General features: G+C 41.2%; 1 protein-coding gene across 2 annotated transcripts in view; it reads left to right on the forward strand.

Moving 5' to 3' along the window:
- Window positions 1-23,618, forward strand: part of VGLL4 (vestigial like family member 4) — a 75,374-nt gene extending 51,756 nt beyond the window's left edge. For both annotated transcript variants that reach the window (XM_070937005.1, XM_070937006.1), the window contains 3 exons: window positions 17,540-17,762; window positions 21,037-21,160; window positions 22,990-23,618. In XM_070937005.1, coding sequence (XP_070793106.1) covers window positions 17,540-17,762; window positions 21,037-21,160; window positions 22,990-23,264 — 622 coding nt within the window. In that variant the 3' untranslated portion in view covers window positions 23,265-23,618. The remainder of the gene's footprint in view (window positions 1-17,539; window positions 17,763-21,036; window positions 21,161-22,989) is intronic.
- The last annotated feature ends 3,654 nt before the right edge of the window (window positions 23,619-27,272 follow it).

A 27,272-nucleotide genomic window follows, 5' to 3' on the forward strand; every position in this document is an offset into this window, starting at 1 on the left:
TGTTTTGTTACTCCCCTTGGATATGTTATATGCTATTGGTGGTGGTTGAATGGGCAAATTGATAAGGGAACAGATGCTTCTCCATTGAGAGTGGAGACAGCAGCCAGCGTGGGTAGTGCCCATCCAATCAGCTTGAAGGACTGAGCCTGCCAATTATTCTTAGTCCCGCCTCTGTTGCCGGGCAGCCCAGCTTTTGGCTCAGTCCTTCAGCGCTGGCTGGTGTGTGGGATATTCTCTCTGGCTAAAAGTCTCTTTTTTCTCTCTTTCGTGTTGGATTTTTTCGTGCTTTTTGACTTGGACTGTTTGACTGTGTTTTGGTAATTCGATTTGGACTTTGACTGCTTTTTTCTGGCTGACTTGGACCGTCCTGACATCGAGTTTAGGAGTTGTGAGTAAAGAAATAGACCTTCGTTTATTTCGATCTCCCCTGGCTCTGCCAGGGGCGTGGGGGGTTCCTTGCCCTTATTTTCTGCCAGGGAGGGCTTTTTGGACATTGATCTTCGAGGGACATTCCCCCGGTTGCGATTCTCACGCCCTTCAATCAACGGCAGTTTCGGCGGGCGTTCTAACAGCGGCGCCCGCCATTTTGAGCTAGAGGAATTTCCCGCCGTTGGGGGAGAGCGCTAATTAGCTGCCTGCGATCCTCCCTCTCTCTCAATCCCTGCCGGATCGCTACTTAACAGGCCGTTAAATTAAGTGCAAGTGTGGAGGGCTGCTGGATTCTTCTGTGGAGCCTCGCGCCCCCACTTCTGCCTCATTGAATGTATCTGCAGCCTTCACTAATTACCTCGTGGCCTCTTTAAACAGACCAAGCGGATTATTCGCTGCATCCTTGCAGCTGAGGAGCTTCGCGCCCCCTCTCCCCCTTCTGTGTTTCAGTGGCCCGAATCCGGAGGCTTTTCAAATTGCGCCTGGTGGAGCTTCACGCCCCCCCTCCCTCCCTGTAGCAGAGATTTCTTGTTTTAGGCGCTGGCCACCATTGAGAATAAGTGGAGCTTTACGCCCCCACCCGTGTTCTTAATTACAACGGTCACAGGACTGTGGCCTTAATTTGCCTGATTGCTTGTTTAACTATTGCCTCCCATTATTTAACTTTTTAAATGGCCTCCCTCCCCCCACCAACTCTCCAGTTCGTGGAGTTGTTACGCTCCCAATTTAATCTGTTGAGCCTTTGGTTTGTAATATTAAGAAACAGTTTACAAAAGGCCTTTTCTCCTGTGGAGTTCCTTTCGCTCCCTGCTATCTGTTCAGAATCGTATTGTTAATACACAGTCTGGTGCGTGGGGGAGGCGGTTCTTACAACCTTGTTGTGAGCTATGCCTAAGGCCCTTTCAAAGTCTAAGCACGGCCGGAAGGCCAGTGCAGGAATGGTTGGCCAATCAGACTCCACGTCTGTTACCCAGCAATCTACTATGGAAGATTCCAGGTCTCATTCCAGGACTTCTCAAGTATCACGTTCCCATCACAAGTCTTCCACTCGTGACTTGTCATCCTCTTCTTCCAAAGTAGAAAAACGTAGAGACAAAGTTTTGACCAGATTATGTGACAAGGCATGTGCCCAACTGCCTTCCTCCTCTCCTCAGCCTCCTGCTCCTTCTAGCCCTCCTCCAGTCACCGTACCCCATTCGCCTACTCCTGACCAGCTGTCTCTGCAAGACTGTCCAGTGACTATTTCTGAGGAAAATTTGTGGGGCCCTGGTTCAGTTCCTCAGCAACCGCCCCCTGGTCCAGCAACAGTACAGGTGGTTCATTCATCTGATTCTGTTCATGCCCGCTCTTTAGACCCATTAGTTCCTGCAGATCAGCTACAACAGATGATTGAGGCGGCGGTTCAAAAGTCCTTAGCCGCCCGTTCAGGCCTTTCCAGTCGACAGGGATCAGTAAGAGAGCCTTCTCCCTTTTCAGCGGGCCGTAGTGACGAAGGATGTTCACATTCAGTTCGCTCCGCTTCTCCTACTTCCTCCCATTACAGTCATCCTTCAGCCTTCATCGACGAAGGAGATCCTGATTCTGACCTGTCGGAGGATGAGAACCTTCCTCCGGATCAGCCTGCTTTCACGGGTCTCTTTCCTCAGACCTTGTTCAAATCATTGCTCTTCAAGGCTGTTAATACGGCCCGTTTGTCCTCTCCAAACGCTGATCCGGTACCTCCTCAGTCTTCCTCTGGAGCTTTGGACCCGATGTTCGCAGAACCAGCTAGGCCTATAACATCCGTTCCTACTCCTCCCCTCTTTCTGGACGTAGTGAAACGACAGTGGGAATCCCCGGCATCTGCTCCCCTACCTTCGTCTAATGACAAAAGAAACTTCCAAGTATCCTCGGATCTTGAGACTCTTCTTCAGATTCCTTCGGTGGATGCCCCAGTTGCAGCTCTTCTTCCTAACTCCAATGTTCCGGGCGAGCCGGACGAAGGTTTCTGCCCTGAGGAACGCAGATCTGATCAAGTTCTTCAAAAGGCCTTTCAAAGTTCCTCCTGGGCGATTAAAGCAACTACTACGGCATCCTTCTTCAATCGGACAACGTTGCTTTGGTTACGTCAGTTGCAAGAAAAGCTGGCCCCCGGAGATACTCGTATCAGACAAGACCTGAATAAAATTGTGGCTGCCGTTCAATTTTCAGCCGACTCTACTCTGAATGCTGCCAGGTTCTCCGCAAAATCGTTGGCTTCGGCTGTCACGGCTCGTCGTTTGTTGTATCTCCGTCACTGGCAGGCTGATGCCAGGCACAAGTGGCGATTGGCTTCGGTTCCCTTTAAGGGCACGAAGCTTTTCGGGGACGCTTTAGAACCCTTCCTCACAGAAACCAGGGACAAAAAGAAGGTGTTAGCAGCTGTTTTCCGGAGAGGAGCGCCCCGTTTCTCTCCTTACCCTTCTCGTTCTTACTCTAGAGGTGCGGATGGGGGGTCCTCCTCTTCTTCTCCCTTTCCCTCATTTAGGAGAGATGGGTCTTTCAGCAGGCAACGGGGGTCTTCCGATAGGTCTTTCAGAGGGCGTCCCTTTAACTTCAAGCGGCCCTTTCGAGGGGGAGGAGGTCGTTTCGCCCGTCGCCGTCGCTGATTGCCCTTTGGATCCTCCCATTGGCGGTAGATTGGGTCTTTTTGCCGCTGTCTGGGAAGAATTCACCTCGGATAAGTGGGTCCACGCCACCTTGAAATCTGGGTTGGCCATTGAATTTGTTGCCCCCCCTCCTCATTCCTTTGTTTGCTGTCCGATTTCTCGTAATCCCTCTAGGAGGTCCCTTATGGACTCATTGGTTCAGCATCTCCTGTCTATCAGGGCTATCCAACCTGTGCCTCCCGGTCAGGAGGGTTCGGGATTCTATTCAAGGGTGTTTCTGGTCCCTAAATCTTCGGGGGGGTGGCGTCCTATTCTGGACCTTAAACGTTTGAATAGATACGTTGTGTATCGAAAATTTAAAATGCAATCATTAAAGTCTATTCTGGACGGCGTTCGGAGGGGCGATCTCCTCTCTTCCATTGACCTAACTGAGGCCTACCTTCATATCCCTATCTTACCATCCCATAGACGTTTTTTGAGGTTTTGCTATAACGGAGCACACTACCAATATAGGGCTCTCCCATTTGGCCTTTCTTCTGCCCCCCGCACCTTTACAAAGGTGCTGGCTGCCTTGGCGGCTCAGCTCCGTCTCTGTTCAGTCCGCCTCCTGTGTTATTTAGATGATATTCTGCTGTTGTCTCCTTCTATGCAACAGGCTGCCTTAGATATTCGTCTGACGGTGGAGACGCTAGCGGCTCACGGCTTCTCTGTTAATTTGGAGAAGAGCCATCTCTTTCCCTCTACTAGGTTAGTGCACTTGGGTGCTCTGATTGACACTCATCAGGGCAAAGTTTTTCTTTCTCCCGATAGACAGGCTAGTCTGAGGCAGTTGGTTTCCCTAGTTGAGGGGAGTCGGGTGGTTTCCCCCTATGTCTTGTCTCAACTCTTAGGTAAGATGATATCCGCAATAGCTATTGTTCCCTGGGCTCAACTTCACGCCAGGGAACTCCAATGGTTTCTCTTGCCTTTGCAGAAGGCTGGCAGAGGCACTTCATCGAAGCCGATCCCTCTTCCTCCTGCGGTACGAAGATCCCTCCGGTGGTGGCGCTCCCCCGCTCTCTCGGCGGGTTGCTTCTTCCTCGAGCCCTTGAGGGTGGTGGTGACTTCAGATGCCAGTCTCCTGGGCTGGGGAGCCCATTGTCAAGGTCAACTGGCTCAAGGGACTTGGACACCCTCGGAAGCTCGACATCCCATCAATTGGCTGGAGCTGAAGGCCGTGTACCTAGCTCTAAAGTCCTTCCGCCATCTGGTCTCCGGGACCCACGTCCTCGTCCTCACGGACAACGTCGCCGCAAAGGCTCATTTGAACAAACTGGGGGGCACCAGGTCGAAGTCTCTTCTAACCCTGGCTGTCGCGTTGGGCGTCTGGTCAGAACGCCACCTGTGTTCCCTTCGGGCAGAACACATCTCCGGGGTACAGAATGTTCAAGCGGACTGGTTGAGTCGTCGGCGGATAGACAACGCGGAATGGCGTCTTCTCCCACTCCTTTTCCAGGAACTGTCTCTTCGCTTCGGCCGTCCAGTGATCGACCTGTTCGCGACGCACGAGAACTCTCAACTTCCACTGTTCTTCTCACGATACCCACATCCTCGAGCGGCAGGCATCGACGCTCTTCGAACCCCTTGGCCGTCGGGCCTTCTGTACGCATTTCCCCCGACGGCCCTCCTCCCCAGAGTCATCCGCAAGATTCTATCCGAGCGAGCGGAAGTGATCCTTGTGGCACCTCATTGGCCTCGGAGACCCTGGTTTGCGGACCTCGTGTCCCTATCGGTGACCCCATCGTGGCGCATTCCTCTCTTGGACAATATTCTCTCGCAGGGCGCCCTGAAGCACCCAGTTCCAGCCTGGCTCAATCTAACCGCTTGGAGGTTGAGCGGTGCACTTTGAGGGAGGTTCAAGTCCCGGCAGATGTTGTGCATACCTTGCTATCCTCCCGACGGCCTTCTACGGAACGCATTTACTCTGCCACCTGGCGGAGTTTCTGCAACTGGTGTACTCAGGCCGGTGTCTTGCCTCTACAACCGTCTATTATACATATTCTAATGTTTTTGCAGAAGGGTCTCTCCCAGGGTCTCTCTCCTAACACTCTCCGCCGACACATTGCAGCCTTATCTTCGGTACTTACCTGCGGTTCCTTGTCATCTCTGGCTCAACACCCTTTGATCCGTTGTTTTCTTCGGGGAGCAAAGAACTTGTGTCCTCCTGTTCTGCATCGCTACCCGACCTGGGATCTTCCTCTGGTCTTGCAGTCTCTTACGTCTTCCCCGTACGAACCACTTCGGACTACCAGCCTCAGACTTCTCACCTGCAAGGTTGCCTTCTTGGTGGCCATCACTTCGGCTCGCCGCATATCTGAGCTCGCCGCCTTGTCTACTCGTTCGGACCTTTGTGTTTTCCACGCAGACCGAGTGGTACTCCGTTTGGACCCGACATTCGTGCCGAAGGTCAACTCTGTTTTCCACCGAGCCCAGGAACTGGTCCTGCCAAATTTCTGCCCCCGGCCCTCTCATCCTCGGGAACGTCGTTGGCATTCCCTTGATGTCCGGCGGGCACTGCGAATCTACCTGAAGAGGACGGCTCCCTTCCGTTGTTCGGAATCTCTCTTTGTCTCCTTTTTACCTACCTCTCAAGGCAGTAAGGTCTCTTCTTCAACCATCAGTCGTTGGATTCGCCAGACGATTGCCACAGCCTATGATGTTAGATCCCTTCCGCGCCCTTCAGGCTTGACAGCTCACTCCACCCGCAGCGCGGCTACGACGGCGGCTTGGGCCACCCAGGCTTCCTTGCTGGAAATTTGTAGGGCGGCCACGTGGACTTCTCCCAGTCCTTTCATCCGACACTACAAACTCGACCAGTTTGCATCAGCTGAAGCCTCGTTTGGTCGTCGGGTCCTCCAAAGGGTTGTTGCCGGAGAGGACAATGCGGTCCAGCGTGACTCCCACCCGACATCGGGACAGTGAACTTGGGTATGTCCCACGCTGGCTGCTGTCTCCACTCTCAATGGAGAAGGATCGTTGGTCTTACCTGATACGTTCCTTCTCGTTGAGTGGAGACAGCAGCCAGACCCTCCCCTTTTTCTTCTTCAAGCTGGACTCGGCATTTTTCTATTTTTCTGTCTTTGGTTTCTTCCTTGTCCCACACACCGAGTCTGTCTTCCAGTCTTCGCCAAAGCTGGGCTGCCCGGCAACAGAGGCGGGACTAAGAATAATTGGCAGGCTCAGTCCTTCAAGCTGATTGGATGGGCACTACCCACGCTGGCTGCTGTCTCCACTCAACGAGAAGGAACGTATCAGGTAAGACCAACGATCCTTCTTAATACAGTGTTAAAAGTTTCATGATTCAAATATGTGGTTGACTGTCATTGCACATTTTTCTACTTTAGTATGGAAAAACTACACCAGTCTCACAAATAAGTGCTAGTAGCCCAATATATAAAAGGTGCTCTCCATCTTTTTTTCCCCCCCAAATTAGATTCCCTCAGAAAGTAGAAAATTGATGTGTTGGTACTCATGGCAGATCTCACATGAGAGTAGTGAAGGATCCTGGCCTCTAGGAGGTTATAAATTAATCATTTGTATCTTTGAGAATATTGCCTAAATACGTATCATCATTTGGATAAAGATGTAATTTCAATATGTATTTTGTTCTGAGTGAAGGAGGGCGGATTATTATTTGATTCAATGGGCAGTAATAGAGCACTGGTAAATTCTTAATACTTGATATGATACAATGAGCCTGCTTCGGTAAAAATGTCATCACAGTATGGCATGGAACAATTCTCAATTTGTACTTAAAATATCACGGGGGAAATGGAGGAAGGGATTTGGGAAGAATTTGTTAGCATTTCAGTGATGTTATGTGTTAAATGGCCTTAAGGTTTTTGAACAGTTTAAAACAATTTCTCAAGATAACTGAGCTGCAGGGAATGAATCTATTTAACTTATTGGAAAGATTTTTCAAATGTTATTTTCTAGATTTATTACTGAATAGTTATCCTACTGCCTTAATAAAAATGAATCATATGGTGCTTATAAGAATATCACCATCTTAAATCCTAAACTGATGTGTGGTTCAGATGTATGTGTGGTTCACTTTGTGGCGAAGGTTGTTGAGAGCGTGGTTGCGTGACAGCTCTCCCAGTACCTGGATGAAACAACATATCTAGATCCGTTCCAGTCGGGCTTCAGGCCTGGGTACAGCACAGAAACGGCATTGGTCGCGTTGGTGGATGATCTCTGGAGGGCTCGGGACAGGGGGTGCTCCTCTGTCCTGGTCCTGTTAGATCTCTCAGCGGCTTTTGATACCATCGACCATGGTATCATGCTGCACCGGTTGGAAGAGTTGGGGGTGGGAGGCACCGTACTACGGTGGTTCTCCTCCTTTCTCTCCGAACGGTCACAGTCTGTGTTGACAGGGGGGCAGAGGTCGACCCCGAGGCCCCTTATATGTGGGGTGCTACAAGGATCGGTCCTCTCACCCCTTTTGTTCAATATTTATGTAAAGCCGCTGGGCGAGATCATCCGTGGTTTCGGGGTGGAGTACCACCAGTATGCTGATGACACCCAGCTGTACATCTCCACCCCACTGATGCCCTTGAAATGATGTCCCAGTGCCTGGAGGCCGTACGGATCTGGATGGGGAGAAACAGGCTCAGGCTCAACCCATCCAAGACCGAGTGGCTGTGGTTTCCGATGTCCCGATATAGTCAGCTGGTGCCATCGCTGACTATTGGGGGCAAATCATTGGCCCCCACGGAAAGGGCTCGTAACTTGGGTGTCCTCCTGGATTCACAGCTGTCTTTAGAAGAACACTTGACGGCTGTGACCAGGAGGATTTTTCATCAGATTCACCTGATCCGCCAGTTGCGTCCCTTTCTAGATCGGGACTCCCTACGCACAGTCACTCATGCCCTCATCACCTCCCGTCTGGAGTATTGTAACGCTCTCTACATGGGGCTCCCCTTGAGGAGCACTCGGAGGCTCCAACTGGCGCAGAGTGTGGCCGTGCGGGTGGTAATGGGAGCGACGTGGCGCTCCTATGTAACACCTCTCCTGCGCGAGTTGCACTGGCTCTCTGAGTGCGCTTCAAGGTCTTGGTTATCACCTTTAGAGCACTCCATGACTTAGGACCTGGTTATTTACAGGAGCGACTGCTACCACCAATAGCCTCCCACCGACCAGTATGCTCCCATAGAGAGGGGCTCTTTGGCCGGGTGCCGTTGGCCAAACAATGTCGACTGGCGGCCCCCAGGGGGAGAGCCTTCTCTGTGGGGGCACCTACTATCTGGAACGAGCTACCCCCGGAGATACGGAGGATCCCGGATCTGTGTACCTTCCGTCGCGCACTCAAGACGTTCTTATTTCATCAAGCTGGCCTGACCTAAGTTTTTTTCCCCTTTTTAAATGGAAATTTTAAATTTGGTTTTAAATTATTGGGGTTTTAAATTTTCAGCCAAATTATTTAAATTCGTTTTACTTTATTTTAAATTTTGTATTTATATGTTTTATTCTATGGCTGTTCACCGCCCTGAGTCCTTCGGGAGTAGGGCAGTATACAAATTCAATAAATGAAAAATGAATGAATGAATGTATTCATTGCTGACAGAGAAACGTGTTGATAGCATCCCACATCTTGTAGGATGTTGACAGCCTTAGACCATAAAAGAACAGATACTGTTTATGAATGCCATGGAAAGTGCTTTTTCTTCAAACTGCTATTAAATTAGGCCTACCAAGTTAGAGCTTCAGATATATTACGTCTCTTTGTTACTGTGTAATATTGCCTGAAATTTGACGTTTAAGTCAGAGGTGGTATTCAGCCGATTCGTACCAGTTCAGGCGAACCGGTAGTGGAAATTGTGGGTAGGCGAACCGGTAGTGGAAATTGTGGGTGGGCCTAGGCCCACTCGCCCCGGCTCTATGATGCCCTATTTAGGCACATTTTCAAAGCCAAGCACCTGCGCAGAAAGCGTGTGTGCAAAACAAGTGAACGCTCACGGAGCAAACTGGTACTAAGAATATTGGAAACTTACCGCTGATTTAAGTATGGTATGATTTTTCTCCAAAACTAGACCAATATCTCTTTTTTACTTCATGGTTAATAAAGCTGACAAAAATATGTGTCACTTTATTCCAAACCATGGACAAGAATGAAATAATGATGATTATCCTTCAGTAGCCTTCTCTAGGCTATACTCCTTCTCTAGGAGTATTTTAAATGTGTCTGTATGCCTTTAAATATGTAGCTTGTAAAAACATTGAGTATATATAACACTACCCACTTTCAGCAGAAGCAGCTAGGCATAGTTTAATGATATCTTAGAAATAGAGAGCTTTCTATAGTTGCATGTTGTAATTTTTAACTCATTTAAACCTTGCTGATTGCTCTACAAAATAATTCACCTGCTGAACCATGCATATCTGCATTGGCTATTCATGGCACATTAATGAAAATTAAGGAGTGAGATAAGGAAAAGGTAATTTTTGTGCAGTACTGTAAAAACAGCTATTGACTTCCAGTAAGCCTTTCTAACTACATTGCATTTTTATCTCAAAGTGATAATGTCTGTAATTTGGCAGCACAACCGGTATCAGGATATAAAATCACACAAAATAAAAAGCAAATAAGCATTATCCACAGATTTTCATTTATTTTGTCAGGATGATGATGCGCTGTAGCATTGTGCTACAAACTGTACCCTTGTAAATGTGACAACAGCATTATTTGCACCACTCTGACCTCTGTAGTTTTGCAGACACTCCTGCAACTAGGTGTAACTTAAGCCATTCTTTACTCAGATGATGTATGGTGACTAAAATATTGAAGAATCAATCCCAGTTATTTGGAGCATTTTTCAATGCACCTGTGTTTGGTTCTTTTTCCACTATATGAAGAAAATACTGGTCTGTAAGTTGGGTATATTATATAAAATAACAACACTCTTCAAAGCTTTCCAGTTTCACCTTTGCTTTGATAGGGTGTTTTTTTGGGAATGGATTATTCACAGCTCAGCTGCTGGAGTTCTTTTAAATTACTGTTTCAGATGCTATTGGATTATTAAGTAGGTGGACTTTTCATAACAAGTATACATATAAACAAATCATATTATTATTCTTCAGCTATTTGTACTAATCACATTATTGAAAAAGATAATCTTAATTTAAACCAAAATCACAATTGCAGCTTTCTGCATGTAAAAAGTTTCTCCATCTATACAGAATTTTTTCTAGATACTGGGTTGGATATTGTTTATTTTTCACATTAAGAAATATGGGATGTTTTATCAAATGAAGTCAGTGAAATGACAGCTTTGTACCAATATTAATACAATATTAGCCTTGCTTACCTAAAGTATACTAGTGACAGTGACATAAATAACAAGTTAGTCTTTCTTAAAATTCCATTGATTTCAGTATGTTTCCTATAAGATCCAACCATATGTTTTTCCAGTTTTAGAAGAGGCATTTTACTTCCTTAGATTGGTTTGTAACATAATAGCTAATATTTAGTAAAGGTAAAATAGTTTTCTTTAGTGGTCTAAGAAAAAAAAAAAACCCTTTGGCTGCATTCAAATAATAATAACCTTTACAAACAAAAATAATACCATGGCTTTTTTTCTTATAATACCCATCACATGAAAATGTAATGTCTGTTCCTCATTTGGCAAATCAAGATTTTCTGTTTGATAGTGTCAAGATAATTTGCATCCACCACACTTTTATTTGAAAGCCAGAAATAGATTTTAAGTGAATTGCAACTGACCATTGAGAATGGAGATTGTATAATTGAACGTTCGATCTGTTCAGGCTTATATTAGACTGATCAGTTTGGGATAATACAAATTTGGATGGATACTAAATGATAACAGATACAGTTTTCTGTATCTCTGTGCTGCCATGTAGTGGTGATCTAGTTTTTTGGAGCCAGGTATGTTATTTATTTAATTATTTAATTACATTTTATTCAGAAAGTTGGAAACCTCAATACTTGACTTCTGGAAATACCATGTAATTGACCATTGTTTGAGCTTTGAACATGAAAAATTTTAGTGCTTATTAAAGAATAAACTCACCCATAGAGGAAATTGGTGAGCAGGGGAAAAAAAATCTGAATGAATTAGGTAATGGTGATGTAGGAACTGGAGGCTACGGAAATAAACTTCCATGCATCTGTGGTTTTTCCAAGTACACTTATTGCCATTGCCTCAGTTAACTTCTTATGAGATGTATATTTTAAAATCAGACCAACCTGAATATAAGTTCTATAAAAAGACATTGCAGGATGTTAGGTTTTTGTTTTTGTTTTGTGTTTTAGCGGCACCTTTTTGGCTGTTTCTAAAGGAGTTGTACACTAGAAAAGAGCATAAGGAAACTTTCCCCTTTGGGGGGCCCTCTTTCTCACTCTCTTTTTCCATTTTTCCTGGAACAGTTGGAACACTTAAGTTATTTCTCCAGAATGGGTGTGAATTACTATTGCTCTGTTCCAGTAAATAGAGGCACGACAATTAAGAGCTCTGTAAAACAAGAATTGTTTAAGGATACTATGTTATAACTACCGTTCAAACTGTTCAGTGCATGGGCTCAAAGTATTGCTTTCAATTAAAAAGAAGGCAATCTCCTGAAGTACAGATCTTACAGTCCAGATGAGTGTGGTTTTGGTATGTCCATTTCAACACATGATGCTTGGGAAAGATTTGGGGCCTGGATACGATTCACTGCGGAGAACAATGAAAAAATAATTCTCTGTCTTGAATATAGGAGAAATAAAATATTTAAGCTGTGTCAGAGTGAAGAGAAGCTGTGTTCATTTGTACACAAAGATTTGCTGTCCACTGCTTTATGATCTAATTCAAGGGATCAAGTTCATGATGTATAACTGGTATGGTGTTGATGATGTTCATTCAGTCAGTCATGTTACAACTCATAACTGGTTTAGACAGACTAAAATCAGGAAATGTATATTAAATTCACAGAGCAAGTAAAGTGATAAATTTTATTTTGAGCTGAGATAAAAAGGCAAACATGTGTATCTAAAAATAGACTCCTAGCTAGACATTATGTTGATACGCACATAAAACTTTTTATAGCTTTACTATTTTAAGATGATAAAAGAGGCAGTTTGTACCTTAATTCAATGATATATTGTGTTTATGTTGGCCCTTTCAGAAGCATGCAAAGAATAGAGGTAATGGATAAGACTCCTTTGGAACAATATACCAGTAACTCTTGTTAATTAAGAGTGTCTTAGTGAGAGTCAAGCTGTCAAGTCTCTTAAGGCAGAGATCAAAAGAAAGGAAAAGGATCTCTTAAAATTAAAGTAGTATCTGTTGGGTTAAAGGTATTTTTTTTTTTTTTTTTTTTATTTATATGCCGCCCTTCTCCGGAGACTCAGGGCGGCTTACAATGCGTTAAGCAATAGCCTTCATACTTTTGTATATTTATACAAAGTCAGCTTATTGCCCCCACAATCTAGTTTGCTACTCCAACATTCTGCTACTGCCTGCCAATTAGCAAAAAGTGGCAGTGAAATGTTTTTATGTAAGAAATAATACACATTGCACTCAGGGATGGGTTCTACTTACCTTTACTACCGGTTTGCAACGGGGCCGCACGCATGCGCAGAAGCATTTTGGTGACATCGGGGTCGGTCGGCAAGACCTCCCGCCAGTTTTACTACCGGTTCTATAGAACCGGTGTGAACCGGGGGCAATCCACCACTGATTGCACTTGTAAGTATACATGCTTAAATTTTCCAATGGGATATATTTAACTAAATATAACATTTTAATTAAAAGTTAGGACAGAGGATTTCCCTTCCGCCTCCCCAAATAATTCATTTCTAGTTGTCTCTGCTTTCAAAAAGTCTTCTTGATAGATCAATACTTATAGGCAGACTGTTCCTCCTACTTGTGTTCATCAGATTTGGAGACATGTCAGAATCAAAATATGGACTGGAGTTTACTTATCCTTAAGCTCTCCATATAGAGAAAAGATTTGTATGTGGGATATGGGGGGGAGGCTAGAGAGGAACAGACAAAGAGTAGGAAAGAGTTTAGTTTTGTGACTGACAGCAGTAGCTTCAGCCAGAGTAAGAGTTTTAGCAGGATTGTCAAATCCTAATGTTTGGGAAGAAGACTAATAATATGGCTGCATAGTTTCCATGCTCCCATTGTTACATTAGTTTTGTCCCAAGAGCAAAATTATTAAAATAGTTGGGTTGAATCTGAGAGGTTATGGCAATGGATGTTTGCTTCTGCCTCCTGCCACTCCTTTTTCTGGATGTGGGTGTATGCATGATAACAGAAGACTATTTTAAATTTGTGTTCATTCACCTAACTTTACAATATTCACTCTGATATTTTGCAGTGTTCTTGGGGTAGCCTTATGAGGTGTGTAACTTTCAAATAAAGTACCTCCTCTCCCCACATCTCACAAAAAGCTCACATAGGTGAGAAAAGGAAGCACATTCAGATTCAAAATCATTTTTATGATTCCATTTTCACAAATACTTAACTGTTTCTTCTGGATTATTTATTCTACATAAGGCTACTTCTGTGTTGTAAGTCTGCGTTTAGTTATGTCTGGCACAAAAGCCAATCAACTTTCATCTCTTTATGTTCCTAAAATGTCAAACAACCATGTTACTCTGAAAAAACCGTTACAGCCATTTTTGTTGGCTATCTGAAACTAAGATTTGGATTCATTGTCAGAATCAAATCAAATGGCCCTTGAATCTATCCAAATAAAATTGGGCTGTTTAATAAAATGGATCAAATCTTTTGGAACACACATCTGTAAATCTTAATTTCAGTTTGTTAAGCACTGTACGCCTGGAGAGACAGCAAATGTATAAACGTTGTAGACATAACTTCTTTAAGTACAGTGAAGTTCACTAGTTATCCCTTGTAACTCATCATAAATCCCTTAAATTTTTTTCTTGCATTTAGAAATCTCTAAAACTTCAATTTTGGAATAGGGAGAGAAGACTTTTCAGTATATGGAAGACCACAATTCATTTCACAAAGCAGAAGGCAGAATTATAATTGACGGTACCACAGACATACACACACAACACATTAAAACATTGTCTTCTATTAGCTTGTTGAAGCCAGCAAATTAGAAAGTTTGTTTTTACATGACTCATGTTTTTCTAAGGCATTGTCTGTATTTCCAAGATCATATGTTAAATGCATCAACAATTTGTAAACAAAGCTTTTATTTTTATTTCAATGCAATGTGTAATTAACGCCACTGTGAAAAAGTTATATTTCACTGAGGATAAGCAGAACTGCTAAATGAATATCTCTGAAGAAATAAGTACAGCAGCTCTCTTCATTGAAGTACTTGAATTTTATTCAGTTGGCAACATCCCTATTCCATTACTGCTTTAATATTGGCAACTAGATATGGTAGATCCTGTTGCAAGAATAATCTGAGCCTTTCCACATGTTCTAACAACAGCAGTTTGAAATTTGAATTTATTTGGTTTATATATCACCTTTCTTCTGGAGCTCATAATGACTTACACAAGGTTCTCCCTTCATTTTATCCTCATAACCCCCATTAGAAGCTAGTTGGGCTGAGAGAGAGCAAGTGGTCCAAGGTTTCAGTGAGTTTTAAGATTGAGGGTAGACTTCAGATGGATTTCCCCTACCCTTAATCTGCCACTTGGGATTTCTTAGATTCTTAGAGTTAAAAGGGACCTCAGGGATTGTCCGATATAGCCCTTCCTTAATGCAGGATATACTAGAGCCTTTGTCAACCCTGCAAAATAAACCAGGTTAGGAAATCAATGCCATGAACGGTTAGTACTACTTTTATTCTAAAACTTTAGTAACAGAATCTTTTAAATATGAAAGTGCTTTCCATTTATCTTTGTGTGGACTAAGGAGATGCTTGTCTGAGTTGTTTACTCACATTTCATTCTTGGCCCAGGCTCAGACCCCTTTTATCTGACCATTACCTTGGAAACAACTCTTCCTCCTATCTCTCAAGGCTATTCGCATTTATCTATTTGTCTGTCTGTTTAATTTATGTGCCATCCATCTTGCCCAGAGATGATTTATTGTTGTCAATAACTTCTCAAGCCTACTTAGATATCTTTTCTCATTTCCCAGTTTTGAATTATCTGCAAACCTGAAAAAATATCTCAATTTTTTCATTGCAGTTATTGATAAAATGTTGAAACAGCCCAGGCCCGAGCCCTGTGGCATGCCATTTGATGTTTTCTCCAAGCTGAAGTAGTACCATTAATGAGTACTTTTTGGATACAGTCATTCAGCCAACCATGAGTCCATTTTATAGTAGTATTATCTAACATATACAGTATTTATTGTACTGTATAGACAGAGAATATTATGAGGCACTCTTTCAAACACTTTGTTGTGGTCTGAATTTTTACAGTATCCTCCATAGTTTTTTCGTTTTAACCATTATGCCATACTCATTTTCACACTGATGTACATAATGGTAAGCTAGCATTTTCTGCATAAATATGGATTCATTGCTGTGTGAAGCTTTGCATTTTTTATGCATGCTACATTCCTTCATCCCGTGTGCTTACACTGAAATCTTTATGTGAATATGGAGAAGGTGACAAAAGAAACCCAAGAAGAGTGATGTCTTAAATTGTGATAAAGATTATAGTAGTTGAAGTTATATAAGCAGCTACCTGTCTTCATGTTTTTCCAGGCCATTATATTGCAGTAAAATAATTGTTCTTCCTCATATCACCACATACCTAATTAGATCAGGCTCCATCCTATCATCTGAAAAAGTGCCACAAGTTTGATAGGTGATTTAGCGTATACAGAATACAGACTAACAGACTTGGAAGGGACTTTGGAAGTCTTCTAGTCCAATCCCCTGCTCAAGCAGGAGACCCTATGCCAATCCAGACAAATGCTGTCCAGTCTCTTCTTAAAAACCTCAAATGATATGGCACCCACAACGTACTGGAGGGAAACCATTGTTCTCATTGTCAGGAAATTTCCCCTTACTTCTATAGGTTGGATCTTTGTTTGATAAGTTTCCATTGGTTACTTCTTGTCCTGCAGTCAGGTGCTTTGAAGAATAGGTTGACCCTCTCTTTTCTGTCACAGCCCCTTGAGTATTGGAGGACTGCTGTCATTGTCACCCTAGTCCTTCTCTTCATTAGACTAGACATACCCAATTCCTGCAACTGTTCTTTATACGTTTTAGCCTCCAGCCCCCTAATCATCTTTGTTGATGTTCTCTGCACTTTTTCGAGTCTCAACATCTTTTTTGTATCATGGTGACCAAACTTGGATGCAGTATTCCAAATATGGTCTTACCAAAGCAGTACTAACACTTCACATGACTGTGATGCTATCCCTCTGTTGATACAACTAGGACTGCATTGGCTTTTTTGGCAGCTGAAGCATACTGCTGACTTATATTTAATTGGCTGTCCTCTAAGATTCCTAGATCTCTCTCACAATTATTGCTGTTGAGCAACGTGCTGCCTATTCTATACCTGTGCATAGATTTTTGTTGAGCCATGTGCCGCCTATTTTATACCTGTGTTGATTTTTGATGCCTAAGTTTAAAACTTACTCCTGAATTGCATGTTCTTGGAAAGGGTCCAGTGCAGTGGTGGGTTGCCCCCGGTTTGGACCGGTTCGCAAGAACCGGTAGTAAAACTGGCCTGGATGTCAACATTGGTGATCTGTGCATGCGCAGAAGCTTCTGCACATGCGCAGAAGCAAGGCACACGCGCTTGCTTCGCTCACATGCGCGTACGATCCTGTTGCGAACCGGTAGTAAAGGTAAGTAGAACCCACCCCTGGTCCAATGTTCTAGTTTGTCAAAATCTTTCTGGATCTTGAACCTTTTTTCTAAAATGATGTCATCTGCAAATTTTATGAATGCCCATTCTGTCCCCTCATCTAAATCTTATCGAGAGAAAGAGTCTGTTCCTAAAGTTGTAACAAAATATAGCTTGGATCAAAGATGAAATTTAAAATTAATCCATGTTGATTATTATCAGTTAATGGTTATGATGTCTGTTCATAATAGGAAGGCATAAAATATGTGCTGTGATAAAATGTTGGATTAAGAAGATAGGAAAAATTGTTCTCTAAAAATGGTCCCAGGACATCTGAAACTAGTCATCTGTGTGCCATTTGCTACAGAGGCAGGACCGCAGGACCTGAGGGAAAGCAGGTCCCAAAGCTTGCCAGGACCCAGTGGGTGGGATGGTGGAGGGAAGATAGATTGGGAAGGGGGTGCTGCAGCATCCCTGAGGTGTAAGAGTGACTGATCATGGGAGCACCTCAGAGGCCATTATTTTGAAAACAGGTCATAAATATCTTTGGGTGGGGGGGGAAGTATTTTAATTCCAGATGGTCTCTAAGTCACTGGTGTTAAGTCGAACACTAGATATAAACTTGTCTTTGGAATGCATTCCTTGAATTAAATGCACAACACTAACATATTGGTTTGTTTGTTTGTTTTTCTCTTAGAATGAAGACTGCCAATGGGGATTACCGAAAAGAACATAGAGAAAGGAGTCGTAGTCCCATTGAACGGGCTGTTGCACCAACAATGGGCCTTCATGCTAATCATATATATGCCTCAATCCCAAGCTTAACTATGGAGCAACCTCTAGCACTGACCAAAAACAGCATGGATGTTATTCGGTCTGTAAGCATGACTCCTACAATGACATCAGTGGAACGGCAGCAGGTACTTGGCATTTTTGTTTGCTAAGATACATATTTCTAGGCAACTATTTTTCGTTTAGCTTTTGTACAGTTTTTGTATTTCTCTCTGTGTGTGTTTTTGTGTGTGGTTGTGTGTATAGTTGGTTGGTTGGTTTTTGCAGAGTTCTTGTCTATATAACTTTCCTAATTCCTCCCAGTTAATAATTTTGCAAACACTGGAGGCAGAATGGAATTTTGCAAATCTGGTTGCTTGAAACTTATATAAATAAATATTTATTTATTTGAGTGATCTATTAAAACAAGCACTACTGAGGAATACTAGGTATTTCTATACATTGGGAAAGGGCTTCTTCTCGTCTAAACTCAGAAGGAAGCAAAGAAGCTCTGGTCTACCAGTTTCAAAATAGCGTTCAAAAAAGCATTCTTCAAAAAAGAAATGGATGTTTAACGGTTGTTAAATATTGATCAATGTTGTTACTGTTAACTCACTATTCAAAAATTTGAAAATGATCGAAAATGTTCAAGACAAATTCTATATAAAATATTTGTAAAAGGTTTGAACCTGAGAAGGAAGGATTGTAGCCAAGTTGGGGGGTTTTTTTTGGACATTTTTAAGTAATTGAAGTGTTTCGCAGCAACCATATTTGATAAGGATTGAAGTGATAACAGTTCAGAAATAGGTTTCCTGGTCCATCAGTTGTTAGTGAAGAGAGGTCTGGAGATTCTCAGTCATCCAGGTCATAGTTGGATAGCGGGCCATTGGTTTGAAAGGAAGGTAAAAGAATCCATCTATGTTAGAATTGAACACCCTTTCCTCAACAGAAGGGGAGAAATAAGACAGCACCTGTCTCCAGTTTACAATGCAGTACTTGTAGCAGTTCCAAGAAGATTCCACAACCAATTGTACCCTCATTCAGGTGACCCTGAGGGCACAGATAAACCCCTAAAATATCCCCAACAGCTCTCAGAGGGCTAACAGCCAGATGATGGCAAAGAAATGCAATCCTTCCACCACCACCCATCCTATCAGAACCTATCCTTGCATCCCCCCACCATCCAGTCCCAACTGTCAGTACCTATCCTTCCATTCCCACCTCCCCCGCCATCAGAACTGATGAAGCTTCTTGGATGAGAAATGAAAAGTTTTCTTCTTCTTCCTCAAGGAAAAAAACAGTCCAGTTGCCTTTTGAAGAAAAAAGTACCTTTTGAGTGAAGAGCAATCCTTAATTAGAAATTCTGAAGCAGATAGATGGGGAAAGATGCTTTTTCTTTTTTTTCTTTTTTATATTACCTTGAGTTCATTACAAGATGATGGAAGACCATTGATTCATGGAAAAGGAGGAATGTCATCTAAGACCAAAGTCCCCCCTCTCTCTTCCTCAAATTGCAGTCAACTTCAGAACTTCTAAAACTTCATATTTGAATGAAAGTTTGAGCCGACCAGCAATTCCCCAAGTTCCTAGTAAGGCTACTAAACGTAACTTTGAAGGGTTTTCAAATGGACCCATAACACAAGCCTTAGAATCATCTCCCCTCCTTTTTTTTAAAGACAAAAGATGAGAGGAAAGGCACTCGTTTTAAAGGACAAAAAAGTTGGCACATGAAAAATATTTATCACAAATCATGGGTTTTTTTTAATATAGACTCATAAATTCTTAGCCAATGTTGTGTAAGCTATTGTGACTATTGTACTTTGTAATTGACTGATAAGCTCCCTTTTCTAGCTTATTTGGAAGATAGCATGAGTTCCTGTTCAGATACTTGCAGATTATGAAATAAATCAGCATATGTGTTTGTAAACTCTTATCCTGCATTACTGTCACTTTTGCTCCCTTTAAGAACATTTCTGTAGATTTATCTTATCGCCTAAACTAGCTCTGCCCTTTTATTTTTTTCACTGTTTTTCCAGGTGGATTTTTAAAAATACTGCTACTAAATTAGGAAGTTGTAACTGATGACCCCTAGTGCCGCTTAATGGGGTGACCTCCCGTTACTTGTCCCAGCTTCTGCCAACCTAGCAGTTCGAAAGCATGTAAAAAATGCAAGTAGATAAATAGGGGCCACCTTTGGTGGGAAGGTAACAGCATTCCATGCGCCTTTGGCGTTAAGTCATGCCGGCCACATGACCACAGAGACATCTTCGGATAGTGCTGGCTCTTCGGCTTTGAAACGGAGATGAGCACTGCCCCCTAGAGTCGGGAACGAGTAGCACATATGTGCAAGGGGAACCTTTACCTAACTGATGACAGTAGGGACTTTCTAATTCATGTCTCAACATTCTCTTTTGTGACTTAGAAAAAAAAATACCATACAGCTACCATTCCCCACTTAGAAACTAGCATTAAATTCAGAAATTATAATTCTTGAATTCAAGAAGCTTCTCACTCAGCTAAATCAGTGTTCCTACTTTCACAGTTCGTACTTTCTCTGTAACCTTTATTCACTGGGATATGACCTGAACACTTTTTTGTCTGTTATATTACCATTTGATGTGTTAAATAGTATAATCCAGTGTTTCAATCCATCCACTATTGTTCTGCATAGTGTATTTGCTCAGCATAGTTGGTTTATGGATGATAGGCAAGGAAGGGAGGAAGGGAGAGGCTTCCACTTATGACTTTGGGACTGCTTGATAATTCCTACTATTGTTTTTTGGAGTGGCAATGAGGTCTGTCATTGAGCAGTATCACAAGAACTGTTTTTACTGGACAATGATTATTGTACTTGTGGCCATATTTTAAAAATCATTTAGTAGTACTTAAATATAATTTCCTCCCTGGCTGTAATATTGGATATTACACTAAAGATCTTTTGGTTATTAACTATTTAAGTATTGACTGGTTTCTTATTTTGTGGTATGTAATTTGGTATATTACTCTGTTTTTCAACTTTTCATAATATATAATGGCTTACATGATGCCTGGAATGTATGTTAAGAAATCATTATCATTTTTAAAAAATAGTAATGCATAGCTAAAGTAAATGATATAATCCAATAGAGCAGTTATAGCTGAATATTTACCAAACAGATTGCTAGATTGATTCAAATACTTTTTCTGCTAGCATTTTAATGACTGAAAGAGCCAAGAGCTTCTTCCCGAACCACATAGTTTCCCTTAGTTCCTATACCTAGATTATTTGAAATGACTTCACTGTTCCCTATTAAAATGGGAATTGGTGCCTACATTTATTTCAGGCAGTCTTGTGAAAGAATATCTCAAGCAACAAATTGTAACCACCATGTTAAGCAACTCTTTGAGGAACTGCCTATGATTTCCATGTTCTTTTATCCTCAGAACCGTCCATCTGTAATCACATGTGCCTCTGCAAGCAATCGAAACTGTAATCTTTCTCATTGTCCAGTTGTGCACAGTGGATGTGGGGCTGCTATTCCAACCAGTTACCGAAGGCCGTCTAGCAGTAAGTAACACTCGTTTCCATGATTTTCCTTCCAAAGATCTATTATATGTGGTCATCAAATAACTATTAATATATGTAATGAATTACAGAAATAGAAACATTTTTAAGCAGGGTGAAAGTAGTACACTGCAGTCGAATTAACTATGTAATTACAGATAGTCCTCGACTTACGACCACACTAGAGCACAAAATTTCTGTTGCTAAGTGAGACAGTTATTAAGCAAGTTTTGCCCCCATTTTATGATCCTTCTTGCCGCAACGGTTAAGTGAATCACTGCAGTTTTTAGGTTACTAACATGGTTGTTAAGTGAATTTGGCTTCCCCATTGACTTTGCTTGCCAGGTGATCATGTGACCCTGGAACACTGCAACTGCTATAAATATGATCCGAATTTTGATCACGACCATGAGGCTACTGCCACTGTTGTTAAGTCACTTTTTTCGGTGTCCTTATAACTTTAAACAGTCGCTAAACTAATGGTTGTAACTCGAGGACTACCTGTATGTATTAAAGGAGAACTCCCGCTAAGATCTTCCTATTTTTATTAGGAGAAATGTTAAACTCTTCACAATTTTTAAGATTTATTGGTATACGAAAATCTAGATTGTCCAATGGAAGATTATTTATAATCTTCATTCATATTATAAAATTCAAAAACTATTAAATAAAATCAGTAAAGTATAAATCCATATAACTGGATTTTTATTGATTTGATATCGTGTGTTTTTAAAGACAGTTTATCTTTGTTAAATTCAAAAACAGTCAATATAAACAGTTAGGTAGGATAATAAAGAGATGAAAGGTTAATATAATGATGGATTTGTGGGAACTGAAATAAAGTTGGAAACTGAAATGCCACTCTGGGGTTATGCCAAGGGCCAATCTAGTCTAGCCTTGGGGCCAGCCAAATGCACATGAGGAGCTCAGCAGAATGGATAGTAGACTAATAGCCCTCCTTCATTGTTGTTTCCCAGCAGCTGCTTGTGATTCAGGAGGTGGAACAATTAGCCCTTTTATAGCAATGGTAAACTTAATTTTGTGACCAAATTTTCACACTGATTTTTAATAGGATCGAAATGCAGCTAATTTAGATTTGAATCAAACCCCGCCCTTGACTTTGTGTATATTTGACAACATAATACGGAATTGGCTACGGAAAAATTGAAGAGACAACATTTAAATGCCTTTTATTACTTTGGCTGGAATAAAATGAACAAGAAATACAAAGGAAAGAATTGTGCATTTTAAAAAACTTTTAAAAGTTTAAACATATCTTAGATCCTTTTTGGAACCTTCTTAAAACTTACCACATGATTTTCTGATTTTCAGTTTTCCTATTTTTTTATGGAACAATCTGCAGAAATGTGATTCACTTGCATGTTCTCACAGCCTTCTCCAATTTGCATGTCTCCAAGATTCTTAGCAATGGCCCTGCTGACCAGGGAATTGTGGGAGTTGAAGTCTATACAAGTGGAGGTTGTTGTGCAGGTTGGGGACAGCTGTTTTTGGCTTTTCAGATAGTAATCTAAAATGACAATTATATACATCCTTTTTCTTTTCTCTTGGCTAATTTACAAGGCCCACACAAATAATAGAAAAATAATATGTACAATGCATTCTAATAAAGCATTTATATTAAAACAGCAATTTATGGTATTATATAATGGTACATATTAATGCATATTGTACATACATTAAGTAAATAATATTTACTGCAGTTGTACTTAAAAAGCAGAACAGCTGCAAGGGGAGTTATAAGATTTTTTTTAGTCATACGGAAAAGCAATAGTTTGTCCGTTTCTTAGTAGTTTTCTGCATTTCCCCTATAGCTACTGCTGCCTGCGATCCAGTGGTAGAAGAACACTTCCGCAGAAGCCTTGGCAAGAATTACAAGGAGCCAGAGCCAGTGACAAACTCTGTATCCATCACAGGATCAGTCGATGACCACTTTGCCAAAGCTCTCGGAGATACCTGGCTTCAGATTAAAGCTGCCAAGGATGGTGTGTCCAATAGTCCAGAGTCTGCTTCCAGGAGGGGCCAGTCTTCTTCTCCTCCTTCCTCCCATCTGGTCAATCATAATCATTCACCTTCGGTTGTCTCATGAACACGGGACCACAATTTCTTCATCCAAACATGAGTCGGTATTGTTTTGGCTGAGCTTGAACAGTACGCGAAACGCAAAGTGTTTGGGAGGGATGATATAAAAGGAGATAACGATTCAATACATGTCTTGTGTGTGTTTGGGCCTTTTTTTTTTTTTTTTTTAATACACATGCCCTTAAAATTGATAGCAGGAACTATTTGATTTTTTTTTAAATTGTTTTTTTAAATAATGTAGCACACTTTTTTTTTCCTGCCTCAGTTACCAAAGAAACCTCTGATGCAATTCTGCTGCCCCCCACTTTCTGAAAACGAAATGTAGACGCAAGTAAATGGGGGGGAAAAAAAAAAGAAAAAAGCCATTTTGTACAGTGGATTGACCCAAATGCTTGTATGCTTTGATTAGCTTCTTGAGGGTAGAATTGTGTCGGATTTTGTCTCCATTACTTTCTTCTCCCTTTGTGAAGTAATTTTGTATGTATATACTTGAAAAGAACTGTTGTGTATGATTTGCACTATTGGAGGAGGTTAGGGTTGCATAGCAACTTTTAGGCAGGATGCTTCTATTCTGAGGGCAAACTGCTCGGCAAAAAGCGTCTGGTGTTCTCTGCCTCTTGAAAACAAGAAGCAGCCTTTGTTTAGGAAGGGGGAAGTCTCATACAGGTTATAGGTCTTCTCGGTGTAGATTTCAGGTGCTTCGTGCTTGCAACTGGACTGCATAATCAACAGATCATGGGCATTTTTCTTTTCACACTGCAGTTTGTTAGAATAGAGCTGAGGTAAGAGGGTTCAATAGTGCTTAAAAGATGCATGTTTTATGGAAAAATAGCTGGTATCTATTAATGTATAGACAGTAAGAAATATATTAGCTTTCGTTGAAAACTAGGTGGGTTTTTTTCTCCATTAACAGTCCTAGATAAACTTACTGCTGGTACAGTTGTACTCTGATACTTGTATTTGATATTCCTTTTCGTAGCAGCCAGCAACCTTGGACAGTCGCCTCTGGTCAGGCCTCAACTGAAGCAGTTTATATATCATTCAGTGCTATGAGATTCAGGATGCTACCTATAGCATTGGTGACAAAAGAAACAATATTCACGTGGAGAATCAACTGCTCAATGCAAATTTACTTAACTAAAATATATTTATCCATGTACACTCTAGTTGCAGAAATCTAATTTTTGAGGCTGCTTATAAACCTAGGCCAAGGCACCATACATTCCTTTTTTTTTTATAAAGGTGTTACTTGCATTTATTTCATTTGTTGTATTAATAGTCACTAACTAGGTAATAGAGGCAGGCATAAAGAACAGACTTCTTTTAGTAGTAATGGGCTCAGCTGTTGTTTTTTTAATGTCACAACTCACCCACAATCCCCACACATTCCAGCAGTTACAACTAGTCCATTGAATAGTGGGTTACCTAAAAGGATAGGTGCTGTTGAAAGCATATAGGATAAGGCAAAAGTCTGAAGTGCACGTGATGTCCTTTGGGCTATGTTATAGCATTGGGGCCAGAATTTATATTTTTGTAAAAATGAAAACCACGGTTAGGAAAGATCAGCAAAGGATCTGTTTTGTCCTGTTCCATAGAGTGTAGCTGCCTACTTTTAAAAGCTAGAAAAAGACAAGAGAAGCTCCCCCTTCATTTGCCCCTTTCACACATTTTACGGTCATGTTAATGGGTAGTTAAATGCTCAGTCACCTTTGGCATTCAGTACCCTACCCCTGTAAGAAAAGTGCAGAAAAAAAAACTTTTTTATATAGGTAACTTTAAGACCATCATTACGCTGTGCGTAAAGAATGTACAGAGAAATTTGTAGGTATTTTTTGAGGAACAATTAATTTGTTAATGATATGTAGCTATTTAATTTTTCCCTTTCCTTTATTGTAATCATTCTCTTTTATTTTTGTCTGGAGAAAAAAGTTGATCTTTTTTTTTTGTTGTAGATGTCTGTAATACAGTAAAAGTGCAGGAACACAGTTATTCTATAAGAACACTGCATTAGCAATTAATAGCCACTAGTGTGTTGTTGCTACAGGCTACTGAGCGGTCTAACAAGTACTAATGACTGCAGATGGACTTTGTGGATACAGAACCCTTTTGACATGTCTTTGAAGCACAAAACTACAAAGTTAAATTTACTTATCTGTGATAAGTAAATGGGGCGTAAAATAATCACTGCAGTCCTAACACACAACACTTGGGACATACACTTGTGTTGATTGTGGTGCAATGTTCTTTGAAGTAAATGCATTGAGGATTATCTTCTCAGTGTGATGTGTAGCGTATACACAAAACCATTTGGAAGAGAGAAAAAAATAGTCCACGGAAAATAGAATTATTGTTTAAAAGCCAAAAGGGTCGGGAGGGGGAAGAGAAGGAGAAAGGATATTAACCTCATTCTTACATGAAGTTTTTTTTTCACAGAGCCACAGGATCTACAGTCCAGATTGAACAATGTTCTCCATGTTTGTAAATCTGTAACATATCATTCTTTTGTGGCCTTGTTTCACCTGGCAATTTTTAAAAAAGGTTTGGCAGGCCATCTTTTTTTTTTGTACTTAAAAGTAGCCTTAATGAACAATAAAGTGCTCTTAAATCTTACAACCGTGAGCATGTGGTTTCTTAAAGTGTAATAAGGTTTGCCTAAGTTAGCAATGCCACGTCACTTGGTAAGATATTTTAAGTGCTTCCTTTCAAATAATGTGCAAAGCAGATATCTGTTGTACCGGTGATGGTTGGAATGAAACATATTGTTAAACCAATGATCTATACTAATTTCAGAAGATAATAGACGCAAGGATACAGTGACTGCAGGCTTAAATAGTGAAAATCTGTATTTCCCAGTCTGGAATCTTAACATATAAGCTCTAACCAATATGGGAGTTATATAGAAGCCCTGGAAGGAAACTTTAAGAAGCCCTGGAGAAGTCAAGCTTTAATTTGCTTTGCAAATAAAAGATTCCAATGGGTGGACTTGCATTTTAGTTGCCATTTCATGTCAGCAGAAAACAAAAAGCTAGGTTACACATTTTTCAGTGTGAGCAAAGCAACATAACAGCTGCTTTTGCATTATTTGTAAAAAAAAAAAAAAAAAGTACTGTATTTTTAGGACACGTATATTTGCCTTCATTTATGACAGTTTATTCTCAAAAGATTGATCAATAATGACAATTATTTCTTGTACTACAAATCAGCCTGCAATTATTTCAAACTATTTGAATGTTTCATGTAAAATATAGTACACTGCTCTCTGAAAATCTTACAACACAAGTAAATTAGCTAATACAAACTAAACTCTCCTCCAACTATTATGTTCTTTAGTGTCTCCCTCACAGTTGTAAGGATTCTGTTCTGCCCACCCGCCGGCTCCCACCCTTCTGTTCACGTATTTTATGTTGCTACACGCTTCCCTTCCTTGAGGTTATTGTGTCAAGATCGAGATCCAAAGAATGAGATCCAATAGTGATGTGTTTACATGACATACTGACACACACACAAAAAAACCTTTAATAAATGAAAATATTTCACAACTCACTCTTAACAGGGTTATGGTATTATGCAATTCCATTTGCAGAATATGGAATTTGCAAAATATGATAAGCCTATGGCTGCACATTTTATACTAAATTATCAATTATAATTGGAATATGAATATTCCATAATTGGCTGCTTTTACCAATAGTAATCCATAATCATGTATCACACAATGACAGCATGCTGGGCGAACACAGCCATATTTTGGTTTATAGTGGCTACACACAAGTCAGCCTTACGCACGTTCAACATTTTTATGTTAAACAAAACCAACTTTTGAATGAAAGCAAAGGACTGCAAACAACAGATAAGCATCCACAACACCATGTATGTAAAATCCTAACTTAAGAAACCCACGATTGAGTCTCTTTGAGATGGGCTGCTATAGAAATTGAAAGAATAAGTGATGTTATCCTGTTCAGCGCACTATGAAATGCTTCAAATGCAGCAGTCTACTTCAGTAGATAAGACT

This window comes from Pituophis catenifer, unplaced genomic scaffold (assembly GCF_029215685.1).
Source record: "Pituophis catenifer annectens isolate HBS135680 unplaced genomic scaffold, rPitCat1.0.hap2 SCAF_2, whole genome shotgun sequence".
NCBI lineage: Eukaryota > Metazoa > Chordata > Lepidosauria > Squamata > Colubridae > Pituophis > Pituophis catenifer.